Source organism: Candoia aspera, chromosome 3 (assembly GCF_035149785.1).
Source record: "Candoia aspera isolate rCanAsp1 chromosome 3, rCanAsp1.hap2, whole genome shotgun sequence".
NCBI lineage: Eukaryota > Metazoa > Chordata > Lepidosauria > Squamata > Boidae > Candoia > Candoia aspera.
The window spans coordinates 176,820,588-176,837,432 of NC_086155.1; the positions used below are offsets into that span (position 1 = coordinate 176,820,588).

At 37.9% G+C, this 16,845-nt stretch overlaps 1 protein-coding gene across 1 annotated transcript; it reads left to right on the forward strand.

Moving 5' to 3' along the window:
• Positions 1–2,083: 2,083 nt before the first annotated feature.
• Positions 2,084–14,605, forward strand: C3H8orf89 (chromosome 3 C8orf89 homolog). Its single transcript, XM_063300251.1, has 8 exons — positions 2,084–2,161; positions 2,767–2,818; positions 4,779–4,936; positions 6,196–6,343; positions 7,178–7,270; positions 10,470–10,577; positions 12,158–12,222; positions 14,466–14,605. The coding sequence occupies exons 3-8, from the start codon at positions 4,831–4,833 to the stop codon at positions 14,603–14,605; spliced, it is 660 nt and encodes a 219-aa protein (XP_063156321.1). The 5' UTR covers positions 2,084–2,161; positions 2,767–2,818; positions 4,779–4,830.
• Positions 14,606–16,845: the final 2,240 nt, after the last annotated feature.

A 16,845-nucleotide genomic window follows, 5' to 3' on the forward strand; every position in this document is an offset into this window, starting at 1 on the left:
TATAGTTCTGGTAGCTCCATAATTAACCATCCCCACATCTCAGTGTGGCTTTAGACAGCTTGCTTGTTCTTGGAAACATTAAACCTGGCAACTTTTGAATTGGACTAATAAAGTTGTTGCAACTGAAGTCTGGATTTTTTGTTTGTTTCTCATGATCAAGGATACTACTGTTGCCTTTTACAGGATTTCTTCTGGCATTAGAAAGCTGAAGAAAAATCCTATTAAGCCACAGTCTGCAACAGAATAGCCTTAAGATATGGCAACTGGGACCCATTATAAATCTGTCTTTGCTAGGGGAGTGTAATCTTTTCCTGACAGCTGCCCATCCAGGAGACAAAGTACTAAAGCTGCCTTCCAGAACTACCAGCATTACTGTGTCTTTTTATTCTTTAACATTAATGTAAATTGAATGCGTTCCAGGAGGAAAATTGTAAAATGCTGTGCAAGCTATTCAAAATGCCAGAACCAATGTCTGTTTTAGCCTCTTCTACAGCAATTTTGTTTTATTTATCCTTTTATACTAGGACTTTACAATAGGATAATATATATTTAAAATTATTAAGCATTAGGTCCTTTATGTGTATGTGTCTCAGTTTTATATACTGTATTTTATTCAGACACATTAATTTTTATAGAAAAAGATATAGTACTATATTACTGTGGAGAGAAGAAAATATTCATATAAATCAAATAAATAAATAACTATTCTTACAACAAGGAATAAATCTCATATATAATGCTGAACAAGTGGTACTTACAACCGTTCCTCATACTTAAAACAGTTGCAGCGTCCCTGTGGTCACATGATTGCGATCCAGGTGCCTGGCATCTGGCTTACAATTATGACAATGCAGCATCCCGTGGTCACATGATTGCCATTTGTGAACTTCTTTGCCAACTTCTTACAAGCAAAGCCACCAGGAGATCGCAGATGGTGTCCACGTGACATTGCACTTAATGACAGCATGGGATTCGCTTAACAACGGCAACCCGATGTGCTGGAATTTCTGTTGCTAAGTGGCATGGTCACAGGATGTTGTGCTTTATGACCATGTCACTTAGTGATGGAAATTCCAGTCCCAATTACTGTCATTAAGTGAGAACTACCTGTATTAGCTGATGAACCATTATGTTAAATATATCATTGTCACTTTGGAAACAAGGACTTCCTTTCTGTAATATAATTTATTTTATTTTCTATCCCACCTTTTATTTATTTTTTTATAAATAACTCAAGGCAGCGAACATACCAAATACTCCTTCCTCCTCCTATTTTCCCCACAACAACAACCCTGTGAGGTGAGTTGGGCTGAGACAGAGTGACCAGCCCAAGGTCACCCAGCCGGCTTTTATGCCTAAAGTGGGACTAGAAATCTCAGTCTCCTGGTTTCTAGCCCGTTGCCTTAACCACTAGACCAAACTGGCTCTCATAATACTGTAATAATGTAATATAAGGCAACGCCAAAGTCTTAGATCCTCCCTGTTATTTCTTACTGTATTGGAGACTCCTTTTGGGACAAAATCTTACCAATTACAATCCATTAATAATTTACTGATGTATTCAACAGCTGTTTGGATTTATTCTGCAGTATATATTAAGAGACATATGACAAATTGAAGAATCCTCTAGTACAAGGATCTGTCTCAGAGAACTTTGTAGAAAAATCTTCAGTTACAGTATTACAAAATGCAGTGCCTACATCTGGCCAACTAACTTGAGGCAGCACTATGCTTAATATCTAACCAATACTTACATAGCTGTGCTACTATCACTCCAGATACAATCAGTGCCCAAGTATTGCCCATAGAAATCTAAATATTATGAAGCCAGGCATAGCAAGTTGAAATAAGATTTTATGGTACATGAGCCTGGCTGAACTTTTTATTTGTTAATCTGAGGTACTTCTCTGTGTCTCTTGACACTTGATGTTCAGCACACAATGACCAGGCTTGTCTGAGTATTGATGTGGAATGTCCTCCCGAAAAAAGTACACATAGTACCAGTTATGATACCTTTGTTGATTTCAGGCAAACACTTACTTTTACTGCTCAGATATTTCAACATGTTTTATTGCTAGTTTAGTATTTTATTTCCTCCAAAGATTTTGGGCCAGGGTTGATGTGAATTGTAACCCCGCTTATCCAGGGAGCATCAGATTTGGTAAAGTTACATTATAGCCTTGCAGAAAAGATTTAATGACATTTTCTGGGGTTTCTGTGCTTTTACTGATTTTGATGACTTCATCTTATTGCTGTTGTGTAGAATCTAGGTGTGTGTGTGTCAGTGTGTGTACATATGTATGTATGTGCGTACGTGTGTGTGTGTGTGTACATATATGACTGATTTCAATTGGTATGGATCTAATTTTTGAATATAAATATGTATGTTAAACAATTGAGGATTGTTTTATAAATAAGCTAAATGAATAATGTCTTCATTGATTTCTCTAGTACTTGCAACTTTATTATTATATAATATGTTAATTATAATTAGCTATTATTATTATTATATTATATTTACTTTGGGGTGCCAATACTAGAGAAAATGTTTTGTTACTAAAAATCATAGCCCTCCCCTGATAAAACACCTCCTTCCCCCTTTGCTCAACTATGTATGTTGGCCAGATTTTGATTTGAATTATTTACTTCTACGAAAGAAGAAGAAAAAATATAGCAGTTTAATGGAAACTTTCATTCCCAGATTTTTCTTTAAAAGTAGTGATTCTTTACATTTTCAAATGAAAACATAGTATTATTTTATTGCAGATTTACAGGCATATGATGGCAAGCTCCCAGAGATCTCATGTGTTCCAAAATGGTAAGTATTTTAAACTAGGGTCAGTTAGATCCTTTTTATTTTAAAAGGGTTTATTGTTTCCTTATGGAAAACATATTACTGTTGGTCTACTCTAATCTAGTATTTCCACAGAAATATATTTGTATCTTTTAATTGAGGCAGACAGTTCACTGTTCTTTTATAAGTGAGTGGGGCAGAGAGAGGGACTCACAGATAAGTGGTATGAGTGATTAAGAATTCTCCTGAATTACTATTTGCTATGTTTGATCAAGAAATATGCTGAAGACTAGTATTTGGTAGAGCATCTATGACGGCCTTGGAAAAGATATTCAAATGCTGTGATGTGTCTATACCTAGAAAGATCAGAATCATGCAAACTGTGGTATTCCCTGTGACACTCTATGGAAGCGAAAGTTGGACTTTGAAGAAGCTGGATAGAATAGTATTGGTGTGTTTAAACTTTGGCGTTGGAGAAAACTCCTGAGAATACAGTGTACAGCCAAGAAAACAAACCAATGGATCATTGAACAAATCAACCCAGAGTTCTCACTTGAGGCACAAATGACCAGGCTCATGTTATCCTACTGAAGATACATTATGCAAAGACCTAGCTCTCTGGAGAAGACTAATGCTGGGAAAGGTGGAAGGAAAGAGAAGAAGAGGACAACCAGCAGCAAGGTAGATAGACTTAGTTACAACAGTGATGAGTACACCATCGGAAGACCTGAAAGATCATCATGGAGAAAATCTGTTTATGTGGTCACTAAGAGTTCACAACAGCTTGATGGCACATACAGTAATCAATCAATCAGTCAATCAATCAATCAAATGAATGTCTGAACAAAAATAATAGGTGGAAGCTGTTAGCAAAATATCTTGCTATTGAATGTAGTCATGTTAAAATTGTGGCATATTTTTCTTTGATGGTGAATTTGAGAGAGTCATGTCTAAAGCCAACTGTTTACTTTTTTCATCCATTCTCTTTTTTTTTCCCTAGCACCTTGGAATGTATTAGAATTATTCTTAATGAAAACATGCTAGTATTTTGGTAGATAAACACATTTGGGACACACCGCTTGCTATTTTAGGGTAGAGGGAAATTGAACAAACTGAAACACCTGTTTGGAAATGTTAAAGCTGAAATATGAATAAAAGGGTCTATAGCCAAGACAGTGATAGAAAGAACCTCGTGTGGCACAGAGTGGTAGGCATCAGCATTGCAACCGAAACTCTCCCCATGACCCGGGTTCGATCCTAGTGGAAGCTGGATTCTCGGGTAGCCGGCTCAGGTCGACTCAGCCTTCTGTCCTTCTGAGGTTGGTAAAATGAGTACCCAGCTTGCTGGGGAAGGCGACGACTGGGGAAGGCAATGGCAAATCACCCCATCTCCTCCCGCTCTATAGTCTGCTAAGAAAAATGTTTGTGAAAGCGGCATTCCCCAAGGAGTCAGTAAATGAATTAAGGGACCTCCCTCCTCCTCCTCCTCCTCCTCCTCCTCCTCCTTTAAAACTGTCTTTTGCTTTTGGCATACATTCGTTTATAACTGTGACTTTCAGACTAAAAACTAAAATATAAAACTACTTACTGTATATAGAAAGAGCTTCCTAAAAGTATAATGTTTAAAGCTAACAATAATAATTAATGGGTAGAACCAGTCAGTCTGACCAATACTGCTTGGGAATGAAGAGCTAGGGAAGCTTTTTGTAGCTTGGTCCCTTCAGATCTGTTGGCAGGCATTACATCTTCCATTGGCCCTGTTGTCTTGGAATTCCAGAAGTTGTAGTCCCACCTCAAAGGAGGATGTTTGGTTAGGGACAGCTGAAGGAAGGTGTGCTGGAAATGAAATGCAGCATTGTGACCAGATCCTTTAGTGAGCCAATTATTATCTGAAATATATCCATACTTTATAATATTTGAAAAACATTACTTATTTGTGGTTTTTATGTGTCCCCATGATGTTCCATTTCGCCATCTGAAATAGCAAACATACCACTTTTCAGCCAATCCTAAAAGAAAGAAAATTGCCGTTCCTGATGCCTGACAATACATTCCTGGATAATAAAGGAAAATTATTTGAAAGTCAACCATTTATGAATAGTTCGAAAAATGCAGTTTTAAAGACAAAAAGAATTAAGCAAGGTAAAACATATTATAAATATATTGCAGAAAATTCATTAAAAATCTTATCAAATCTAGTGTATTTTTATACAAGTGTTGTCATAAGGTTACGTGATCTCTTTATGTTCAGTTTTGTGAAAGTTCGAATAAGGCAGAGCCCTCTGTAGTCATGGTATACGTCCTTAATTTGGTGGCATAGAATGTTGTTGTTTATTCGTTCAGTTGCTTCCAACTCTTCATGACTTCATGGACCAGCCCACACCAGAGCTTTCTGTCGGTCGTCAACACCCAGAGCCCCCCCAGGGACGAGTCTGTCACCGCTTGAATATCATCTATCCATCTTCCCCTTGGTCGGCCCCTCTTCCTTTTGCCTTCCACTTTCCCTAGCATCAGCATCTTCTCCAGGGTGTCCTGTCTTCTCATTATGTGGCCAAAGTATTTCAGTTGGCATAGAATAGTGGGTGTTATTATAGAGGGTAGAGGTTGGTAATTAAATTTGGCAAAAAGTGATTTGTCATTTGCTCCAATTCTTGCATTAAAATTGCCAGCCAATATTAAATATGCTGCAAGGAATGCCACCATTAGATCTTCCACATAAGTATCTATTTTATATCTATTTTATCCCATACATGTCTTATCTGTGAACGTATACACAGGGGTGGGATGTACACATTAAACAAAAGGAGTTGTCTGCTATTGAATTGAAGCAGAACTGTCAGTGCATACTGGTCTAATGGTTGTAAACTAGTTATCTGAGCCTGCAGTGAGGTAGATGTTAAGATACCTAAACCCCCGCAAAGCCTCCCATGTCCTGCCCCAGTAGCACACATTTTCACAGCTCTCCCTAATTTAATTACATTAATAGATTTTAATAATTTTTAATGATCTCTTTAAGATTTTAAAAAGTCTTTTTCCCAGAGTTGTTAAATGTTTTGTGCTCTTACTGTTTTTCTTTGTTTGATGTCTATATTTGAGCATTTGTTTGTAAATTGTCAGGGATGCAGGGCTGAAGGCAATGATATGAATCTTTTATATAAATACAAGCAGTAGTCAGTGGTATATACAGTTTAAATAATAATTATAACAATATTAGCAACATGTGGTCAAGATTAGTATCTCTAGGTAAACATGTCCCTACTTATTCTGGACACATTTCCTTAGAAATCTCCCACTGATTTCAGTATGGGTGATTTCTAAGCATTTATAATTAAGGCTCTAGAGTATTTGAAATTTTGACTTGATGTTTCATGTTTCCTACTTTGAATTATTTCTTTAAGCAGATTGTGTATCTGCATATGGCTTGAGCGACTCCATTGAAAATACTGCAATGCCACGTCTTTCTCAGGGTATGGAGAAATGTCCTGCAATACCAAACCCCTTTCCTGTTGTACAAAAGACACAAAGTGGTGCTAATCAATTTCCAAACAGGTATATTATTATACTTTGTGTTTTAATATGAGGAATATAGAAATGTCATTTCTCAGATTGTGCTGCACAGAATAATTTAGAGAACCAGAAATGCCATTTCTAAGAAATACCCCCCCAAGGCATCCTTGTTTGTATGGCTTATTTGAAACCATCTGCATACATGGCACTTTACAAAGAATGGGTATTAACAGCTCCCATGAAGCATGGATCGACTGATCCCATTATTATATTATTTGTATTTTTGATGTTAATTGTGAGAGTCCTTAGGGATTAAAGCAACATACAAGTTTAGCTCCCAGGATTCACCATGATTATTCTCAAGAGGCTATTCCTGGGTAAAAGACTTTCTCAGGAAACTCAGATTATTACCCCTGTTCCAGGAGTTGGTCCCAGTTCCTGTTGTTGTTGTTTTAAAGTAAAATGTGATAAATACAAATAATGTCCTGTCTATGCCATAAAGCCCTTCAGTGTAAGGCTTTTGCCCTTGCCACATTCCCAAGTAAACCGTACCCAAAGCAATTTACAGAAAACTATTAAATTACTATTAAAAATAACATATGAAAAAGCAGCCTGTGACAAAGCATGTCAATAAACTAAAATAGGACAAATTCAACAGTTCAAAAACCACTTGGCCAAGACATAACAATAAAGCTAATTTGCAATATTCATTATAGTCCGGTTTAGAGTAAATGGGACTTTACTCTGTTGGCTACATCAAAAGGGAAGAAGATAAGTTGTGGCAATGCTGATAAGTTTTCATTATCAATTTCCTAGGTGCTTCAGCTGCTAACACTAGTCTTACTGCTTTTACTGTTACTATTTTCATCATTTTAGCTCTGATAGTAATAAAGATTCCCGTTTGCCACCTTTACACTTGCTTCCATCTACTCTACCCCAACGTATTTTTGAAGGCTACTACAAAAGCAGGTAAGGCTTCATTTCTTATTGAAAAAGAATTAGCTTTACTATTATTCTGTTCCTTATATGAGCAAACTGCAGGCCACATGTATTACCTACATACTCATTTTACAGCCCCAGAATATCACTGGCATGGGCATGAACAACTTTTTCTCCTTTTTTGGGAGGACCTAGTTGTTTTTGGAGCAACTGGAAGGGTTTAAAGAATTGAAGAGTTCTGTTCTGAACCTTAAACCTTTTCCTTCCCCTACCTCCCTCAAATTGGGTCAATTGCAAGTCTGAAAAGCTTAAGACAGAGAGCCAGTTTGGTGTAGTGGTTAAGGCACTGGGCTAGAAATCGGGAGACCATGAGTTCTAATCCTTCCTTAGGCACAAAGCCAGCTGGGTGGCCTTGGGCCAGTCCTCCCTCAGCCCTAGGAAGCAGGCAATGGGAAACCACTTCTGAAAAACCTTGCCAAGATAATTGCAGGGACTTCGCCAGGAGTCAACACTGATTTGAAGGCATTAGAAAAGAAGTGCAATGGGAGTAGATGGTCTGTTTCTGGTACACATTGCTCTAAAAAAGCCAATTCTGAGATACAAGGGGTAGCTTGAGTAGACACAAGACTCCCATCAGGCTTACCCTTGGAATCAGATCATTTAAAATTAAAAAAAATATGAACCTCCTTCTTTTCTATGGGCCCCTATGAAGATGAGTCATTTATTTATTTTTTAAAAGAAACCTTACCTGTCATTTGGAATGTATAGAAGTTATTATAAGTTATTGTAGAGAGCATGGGAGATGACCTTGATAGGAATATGTAAGAACTGTTAACCTAGCCAAAGAGAGCTGAAACATTCTTTTAAGTCCTGGGAAGCAAGATAACATTCAGAAGCAGCTCAGGCAAACACCTCCCTGATTCTTTGGGGAATGAGGAGGGGAGGTAAAGCATAATCTGATTTGCAAGAGATTCTTGTTATAGCCAATCTGAATAGCCAAGTATAGGACTGGTCTTCCTGTGGAGTTGATTTTCTGGTCTGATCTACCTAAACAGTTATGAACCTTCTAGTTTAAAAGCTCGTTATTTTATATTATGATTAATTGTAATGTATGATTGTTTCAGTTGTTTTATTTCATGTATTGCACTTAGTTATAAGCACATAATAAATAAAACTACTACTACTACAATAATCTAAGTCACTGTTTCTTAAAGGACCCCTGGGGGGTCTGCAAAATCAGATTATTTGCCAGATATTAAAGACATTTGCAAAAATTTAAAACAACGTCACTCTTCTCATTATTTTTTATTTGTTAAAAAATAGTTTTTTTCATGAAAAATATTTTATTTATGTTAACATCTAATGGGTTTAATATTGTTATTTTTACATTATTCAATAAATAAATATTCTACAAATGCATCAGTTTTAATGTTTAATACAGTAAATATCAATAAATATAACCCATACAAACAAAAGCTCTTTTGGGGTCCCCCATAATTTTTAAAAGTGGGAAGGGGTTCTGAGAGCAAGAAGTGTAAGAAACACTGTTCTAGGTCATGCATATGGAGAAAACTCTAATGAGAATTTCCATTCTAAAAACCAGTGTAGCCAGACTTCTAGATATGAAAATAAGTTTGCAGAGAAAAGGGGAACAAAGGAAGACAAGTACGTAAACAGGATTTTTTAAAAAAGCCAATAGCCAGTTTAACTGAGCTATATTACCTCTTTCCCTAAGATCTTGGATTTCATCATTTGTTCAAGGTTCATTTAGTGTTGGAGAGAAAGCACTGTTGCTTTGCCAAATTAAATTAAATTCCCATCTCAGATGTCATGTGTCTGGCCAGTGGTATGCTAGTAAATGTTTAACAACCAGCTTTCCAAAAAATAAAATAAATAAAATAAAATAAAATAAAAAATAAAATAAAATAACAACAATAACAATAACAAAACAAAACAAAACAAAACAAAAACATAAATAAAATCTAATGCCTCTAGGCGTCACCAACACTGCTGGTTCCACTGCTACCACTGTGCCATGCCACAGTGCCACGCCACTGGCCATGAAATAGCTGATCAGTTCAGCACTTCTCTCAATTAGCTCACAAAATTCCAGAACGTTTAACAATCGGCTCTCATGAGCCAGTGCACACCGGCTCCAGCACACCACTGGTCTAGCCAGCAAATTACAAGGTTAGTTAGCAGCTGAACCCACCTTTCTAATGACTCTGGCTGGATGATAAAGGTGCATACTGGTGTTCATCAGTTGTGTACATTAAAGATTATACAGGAGTGGCACTTTGAAAAAGCTAATTATGACTTGTCCAATAGATGGCAGCACTTAACCAACTGTGGCTAAAATAGAAAGCTAATCGAGATCAGATCTTGGTGGATGGGAAACCACCAGGAAATTCTGGGGCTATAGATTAGACTGTGAAATCAAAAATAAAAACAGAAGAAAGCAATGGCAAACAGTTGCCATTTATTTGCCAAGAAAACTATATGGACATGTCTATGTAGTCAATGAGAGCCAATTTTGTGTAGTGGTTAAGGCATCAGGCTAGAAACCAGGAGACCATGAGTTTAGTCCCACCTTAGGCACGAAGCCAGCTGGGTGACCCTGGGCCAGTCACTTTCTCTCAGCTCTAGGAAGGAGGCAATGGCAAACCACTTCTGAAAAATCTTGCCAAGAAGGCTGTAGGGACTTGTCCAGGCAGTCTCCGAGAATTGGACATGGATTTTTTTTTTAAAATGTAGTCAGCAGTAGTCTAGGTTGCCTCAAGGAGCTTGTTATCTTCAAAGACAAAATCTTATCTATTCAAGCCTCTCAGCATGGAGTCCATTTACCAAATGTTTTAGTTGGCACTGATTGTGCCATACCAAAAATTAGGGGGTTCTCACAAATGAATTGAGTATGGCTGAAAGTGTCAGATGCTGTATAAAGAATAAAGAAATTTTATGTAATTGAATACTGTATGCTCATAATATGGTTTGCTTGGTGCTTCTAGAGGTATTTCATTTCAGTTTGCCTTAGTTTTAGCCAGCATTGCCAGTTGCAAAGCACTCTGGGAACTGTAGTTCAAACATCTAGAGGATACAGGGCCATAAGCACTTTCCACATAGCAAACTGTAAAAAATAAGTGATTTTGGAAGGCTGTGAAGCTTAACATCAATAGGGGGAGAGAGAGAGAGAGAAAAAAATATGTGTTTGTGTGTTTCATATTCTTTATAGGGGAAATATTGCCGCGAGAAACACAGACAGAAAAGGAATGCCTTGGATAAAAGCACCCCTGAAGAATTCTGAACTACACTGTGGATCTGGAGAGTTGGGCGCTGTAAGGTAAGGCAGTTTGAAAGGGCAAATATAGCCAACTCTTTTGTGAAATGTGGGTAGTTATTTTTTAAAAAAGATTTTTACTAGGCTATTACCTAGGTGCTTATTCTTGAAATGTGGTTGAGATATATTAGCATAACTGATTGGCTTCAACAATGCAGATTTCACATTTGATTTGTTATAAATTTAGGAGTTCTAAATTTCTAGTGACATAAATAAAAGTTTAAGATTTGAGAAAATCTTGAAAACTCCTTTACAACCTTGACTGATTATATCTGGTAAACTTCTGGAATGCACTGCATTGCATCTGAACAAAAGTCACAATAAACCTTCTTTATGCAATCAAATCAGAACCAAAATTAAATGTTACACTTTGATCTGGGAGTAAATTCCACTGACCAGGAAGCACTGAATAACTTTGGGACAGTGACAGCCTTTTGCCTAAATTTAAATGATTTGGGGCTCCTGAATTAAAGGCAACATGGGAATGTAATTAATAAATGTAAAGAAAATATTCTACCTTATGAAGTAAAAATGCTATTGTTCAGCAATATTAAACCTTCAAAATGGTTCATAGTATTCATCATTTGACTTTATAGGACAATTCTGTACCTGTAATTACAGTCCTACTGTCCTAACAGTCAGGAACCACGCTGAGACGAGGAATAGGTCTCTAGTGTTTATTACTGTTACGTTAGACAGAAAATCCTAACAAACTGAAGAAGTGTGGGAAAACCCAGACAAATAAACCCCAAAAGTCAAGGCGGGTCTGTTCTGTGTCACTTTGAATGGCTGCTTAACTCAGTACTACACATGCATTTTCCCCCCTGGATAGGGGCCCCCTCCTGCTCACCATCAGTGCTCATGACACCTACAATTTCAATGCTTATTAAGAATACAGTGTTGTTGTTGTTTATTCATTCAGTCGCTTCCGACTCTTCGTAACTTCATGGACCAGCCCACGCCAGAACTTCCTGTCGGTCGTCAACATCCCCAACTCCCCCAGGGATGAGTCCGTCACCTCTAGAATATCATCCATCCACCTTGCCCTTGGTTGGCCCCTCTTCCTTTTGCCCTCCACTCTCCCCAGCATCAGCATCTTCTCCAGGGTGTCCTGTCTTCTCATTATGTGGCCAAAGTATTTCGGTTTTGCCTTTAATATCATTCCCTCAAGTGAGCAGTCTGGCTTTATTTCCTGGAGGATGGACTGGTTGGATCTTCTTGCAGTCCAAGGCACTCTCAGAATTTTCCTCCAACACCCCAGTTCAAAAGCATCGATCTTCCTTCTCTCAGCCTTCCTTATGGTCCAGCTCTCGCAGCCATATGTTACTACGGGGAACACCATTGTTTTAACTATGCGGACCTTTGTTGTCAGTGTGATATCTCTGCTCTTAACTATTTTATCGAGATAATACAGTACCATTTAAAATGTGGATGGTGATGGTTATAGAAACATATTTTCATGGCGAAATTGTTTCTGGATGTGACATATATATATATATTCTCTCCACACTTCTGTGACTTCATACACACACAGATAATTACTAGAAATTAACACAAGCTGTCCAATATGTAACCATTTATAGGTTGAAGAAATACAATCGGTGTTCCAGCCTGATTTCATTTCCAGAAGGGTCCAAGTTCAGGACTGGTAAATAAATAGAGCCATTTCCTACTTCTGCCTTTACTAAAACAAATTTCTAAGGCAAATTAATGTTTTCTGTATTTTATGGTAAAGTCTTCTTCCTATTTTTGCATTCACTGTTATTATTTTCTCTAAGATAGGGGTAAGGAATGGAATCCAGAATCATTTTTTCCATACTGTAGGGCAGTATTTCTCAACCTTGGCCACTGTCAGATGTGTGGACTTCAACTCCCAGAATTCCCCAGCCTTCCTAGCTGGGGAATTCTGGGAGTTGAAGTCCACACATCTGACAGTGGCCAAGGTTGAGAAATACTGCAGTAGGGTGTAGGTTCTTTGAGAGAGGAAACATTTTGACAGTCAGAGGAGGCTCATAGTCACCAGCTATGCAGGGGCTTACAGTGGAGTGTCTGTTCTGCTTTGACAAAAAAAAAAAAAAAAGGCGGGGTTTGAGCAGTAGCAGAGTAGGGCTTATAGGACTGCTGGAAGCACTCAAACTGCCATATTAAGAGGGCAGGTCCCTTTACGTAGCACTGGGACTTGTTCCCTCCCAAATGTCTCTGGAGGGTAAAGTCAAAGAAATGAGAGTCACCCAGGCAGAGCCACCTCTCTGGGTCTTTTTTTCTGGAATGCTGTAAAGCAGAACTCTCGCCAGCTTTGGTCACCTTTTTCTGAGGACAGGAGAGGAAAGTGGGCATGAGCTGCATTTGTGGGCATTCAGCTGGAAGGCTGGCAAACACATCAGTTCCTTCTGCCAGCAAAGACGGAGCTCCTCACAATGCTTCCTGAGGTATTGGCAATCAACAATACCTCACGAAATACACATTTGAACTAGCCGTATGTTCAAATGTGTATTTCAGCTAATTGAAATTTTAAAAAACCTTGGCATTGTAATTTCCCATTTGGGGGATTTATTTCTGTTGCAATTGATTTGTTTGTATGGGCAATTATTGTATTTATGATAAAATAACAATATAAATGTATCTTTGCTGAATTTTAATAATTGCGGCCTCTAATTCGATAGCCATCTCATAGAATTCCCTTCTACTCCTAACGTTAATCTCGGAAAGAATTATGAATTTCAATTTCTATACTATTTCTCAGGGTATCAAGATTGCTGTTATGAACTAGAGGCTTTAATGTATATTGCAATGAATTTACAGTAATGTCCTGTATTATCGATTTTAGATAGTCTGTGACATATTTGCGTTATTTCTATTGCATGTAGTTGGCAACAAAAATGATTGAATTTTGACAATTCTTCCCCAAAGTCAAGAGTAGAAATGGGAGATATTTCAAGCTTTCGACTTGCACCCTTATAGACTCCAGATTTTTAATTTGTTAAACTACTGGGGGAGGATTAAGCCCCTTCCCTAGCAGCTTGAAAAACAGCAATCTGGGTGCATTTTCAGGGGATTTGGGCTGCTTAAGGGTTGGGAATAGATGCATGTTGTCTCCTAGAGATCTCCATTTCTCATTCTACCTCCAGCTCAAAACACACACAGAGAAACATACACAGGGGCTGGAAAAGTCCATCTCACCCTTTCTGGTAGCATCACACTACCATAATGTCCATCTAGAAAGGTGAGGGTTAAATTGCAACCTGACTTAAATGTTGCCATCCCCTACAATAAACCATAGATTGTGTTCACACACTGCATTAAGCCATGGTTTACTGAGTAAATCACACTTGTAGGACACTTAACTATGTACAGTAAATCAAATCAAATCAATCATATTTTATATCGTGAACCTTGATTTAACAGACCAGCTAGGGAAAATAATCTTCTATTAAATTATGTCACCTGGCCTAAATCACAACTGACATAAATTCAAGTGCTTCATCCAGACTACAAATTATGCAAATTACATCATTGCAAAAATCACCATCCTGATATACAGTATTTTCATATCTAATGGGCATTTGGGAGGTTTTACTGTATATGCTGCCATCATGTGTAACAACAGATGGCAGGAACTAATCAACCTTTGCTGATCTCAAAAAGCTAAGTAGAGTTGGATATGATTAAGCACTTGAATGGGAGAAAAAAACCAAGGGCTATAGGCTTGGCTTGAAAATCCAACATACCCCAGAAAGCAGTGGCAAACCATTTTTCTAGCATTGCTAACACAGGAACATGTCAGTGCAATCTCCAGTTAACTGTGACCCAAAGATTTTATTTTCCACATTGTTTTGAGATATGCTGGATTAAATAAAAACATGCAATCAAGTAGAATCTTTCTTCTCTTAGGTTACCGTTTTCCTGATCCCGTCATTGGAGCCCCACCTCAATTCCTTCAGAGGCTTGCTGAATTGGCTGCTTTGGAACATGAAACGATTCATCAAGAGAAAAGCAGTAAAATAAGGAAGACCAAGAAACAGGAGACATAGACCACTATCGTGCAAGGAGCAGGCTCCTTTGCCAATTAAAGTTTTTTTTTTTGGCTTGGATGTCCTTTCACATACACTGTGTTGATCAGTGAACCTGACAATTAATGTAAAAGGAAAATTTGATGTTTAATAAATATGTTATAGTTACATTGTCATTACCCAAACCAATGTAAGTTCAGTTTAAGTATTTTAAGATTTCTTAACAGGAAAAAAAAATCTCAGAACTGTCGAGTCCTTGGTGCTGAGCCTTGTTTTCTTGCAGACATTTCTTGCCAGACTAGGCAACATCTTGTGTGAAAAGGGAGTGGGACTTGCCGTCTGTTTATATACCATGGCTTGCCCTGCTTGTGTTGGTGGGGGTGTTGTTCTCTCCTTGGGAGTCCCTTGATTGGGCTCGTTTGCTGCTTGGTTAATAGTTCCTTAAGATATATTGTACTGTTTGATTGCTCATCTGATGTTAATCCTGGTGTTAATCTTAGCATATCTGAGTGTTGATTGCTGGCAAGGGAGTATACTGGCTTTTGGCTTTTCTCTCTTTTGAATGTTATGTAAATGTTGTTTACCTCTGTGTTGTTGGCTGCTTTGTCTGAGTGCCAGGCTTCCAGGAATTAAACCAAGCCAAATCCAAAAACACCAGAGAATTCCTGGAAGCTTGGCATTCAGACAAAGCATGTCCATTTCCTATAGTTAATAGCTGCTTCAGATGATCTCCCAATCCTGAGCATTTTTCTGAGGTTCTAGGCCAGCCTTTTGACCCTTGAAATATTTTTCATGCCTCAGGGAACCCCTGCACATTCAGGCTCAAAGATAGCCCAGAAGTTACAAAATTATATTCATTTCATGCATAGGCCTGAATATATGCATTAACAGTGTTCCTTAACTACAAATAAACGTACCTCTTTAATGTGAAATTGACTGAATTTGAAATAATTCTTTAAATAAATCATGATCTCCCAGGGAACCCCTAGTGACCTCTCTACCAGAACCCTGGTTGAGAAACCCTGTATCTAGGCATTTCCCCCCTTCCCCACAATTCTACTGCCAGTGGTTGGATTCATACACTACACCATGATTTAATTTGCTAAAGCAGCCTAGGGGTAGATTTAGGTATCACAATCTGCAATGTGGTTTTTCTAGTTTACCATGCTGTTTGAAACCAGCTGTTTTACTTTATTCAACAAACCATGGTTAAAACATTAGTATGTGAATAGAGCCACTGTGACTACTTCATAGATAATACTAGGGTTTAAATGGATTTGTCAGCAACTCAAAAACAACTAACTGTAGCTTAGTGCATCTGTCAATGCACAGCAAGTCAGACAGTAATCCAGTCAAGTATCCTGAACTGCATGGTCAAATCCTCCTTTGGCAGTTCTGTGACTTTGTCACATAAATCTGTACTAATTTACAGCTGCCAGAATTTTGGCCAGTGCACAGATCAACACAGTAGCCATTTTTCTATCTTGTTTTTACAATAGGCATCAATTGTGAACATCTGGTTTCAATATGTCAGGAATTTTTGTTTCCAATAGCTGGATATTGAAGTACTTCACGAAATAGTCCAGCTGATGACGACTATCTAGCAGACAGACTGCAATCCATATAAAAATCTTGATCATATACACAATCAACTTCATTTTGCAATATTCTGTATTTAAACATTTAATGCAGAAGATGAGACCAGTCCTTCCCTTCTTCTACCATGGAACTTTTTCCTTATCTCATGCCCATGTATCAGGAAAAAAAAATCCTGGTATTCTTATTCATTTAATAGCCCAGTGATCAACAAGTAGCTTAATCAGAGGCCTAAATTTAATTCTTATATCATGTTTTAGTTTACTTTCACACAGGGCCCAATTCTCTTTTGTAGGCCATGCTATTTGGACACCAAAAAGGAAAACAGCTAGATAACCAACCCTGAACTAGTTAAAAATGAAGGGCTTCCTGACCAAAAAAGTATATAGTGAGAAGTCATATATGGTATCATTGTATGGGCTGTACCTTATTCAGCAATTAGGTCATCCAAATAGCATACATCATGCATGCTTTCCTTCCAGGTGACTGAATTGTAGCTTTCCCCACTGATTGGAAGAAGCACGCCTAACTTTAAGTGTGTGTACTTGAAGTGCACAGGTGAGGTATGACGTCAGTGAACAAGCTATTTAACGTAACGGCACACTAGCTAAAACATCTTGTACTCATTGGAGTGATGCTACAAATCAAAGTTATTTAATGACAAC

Coding starts and splice junctions, on each gene's coding strand:
- C3H8orf89 (XM_063300251.1), top strand. CDS start 4,831: ATGCCTGACAATACATTCCTGGATAATAAAGGAAAATTATTTGAAAGT. Junction 4,937..6,195: donor GACAAAAAGAATTAAGCAAG/GTAAAACATATT, acceptor TTCTTTAAGCAG/ATTGTGTATCTGCATATGGC. Junction 10,578..12,157: donor GGAGAGTTGGGCGCTGTAAG/GTAAGGCAGTTT, acceptor AACCATTTATAG/GTTGAAGAAATACAATCGGT.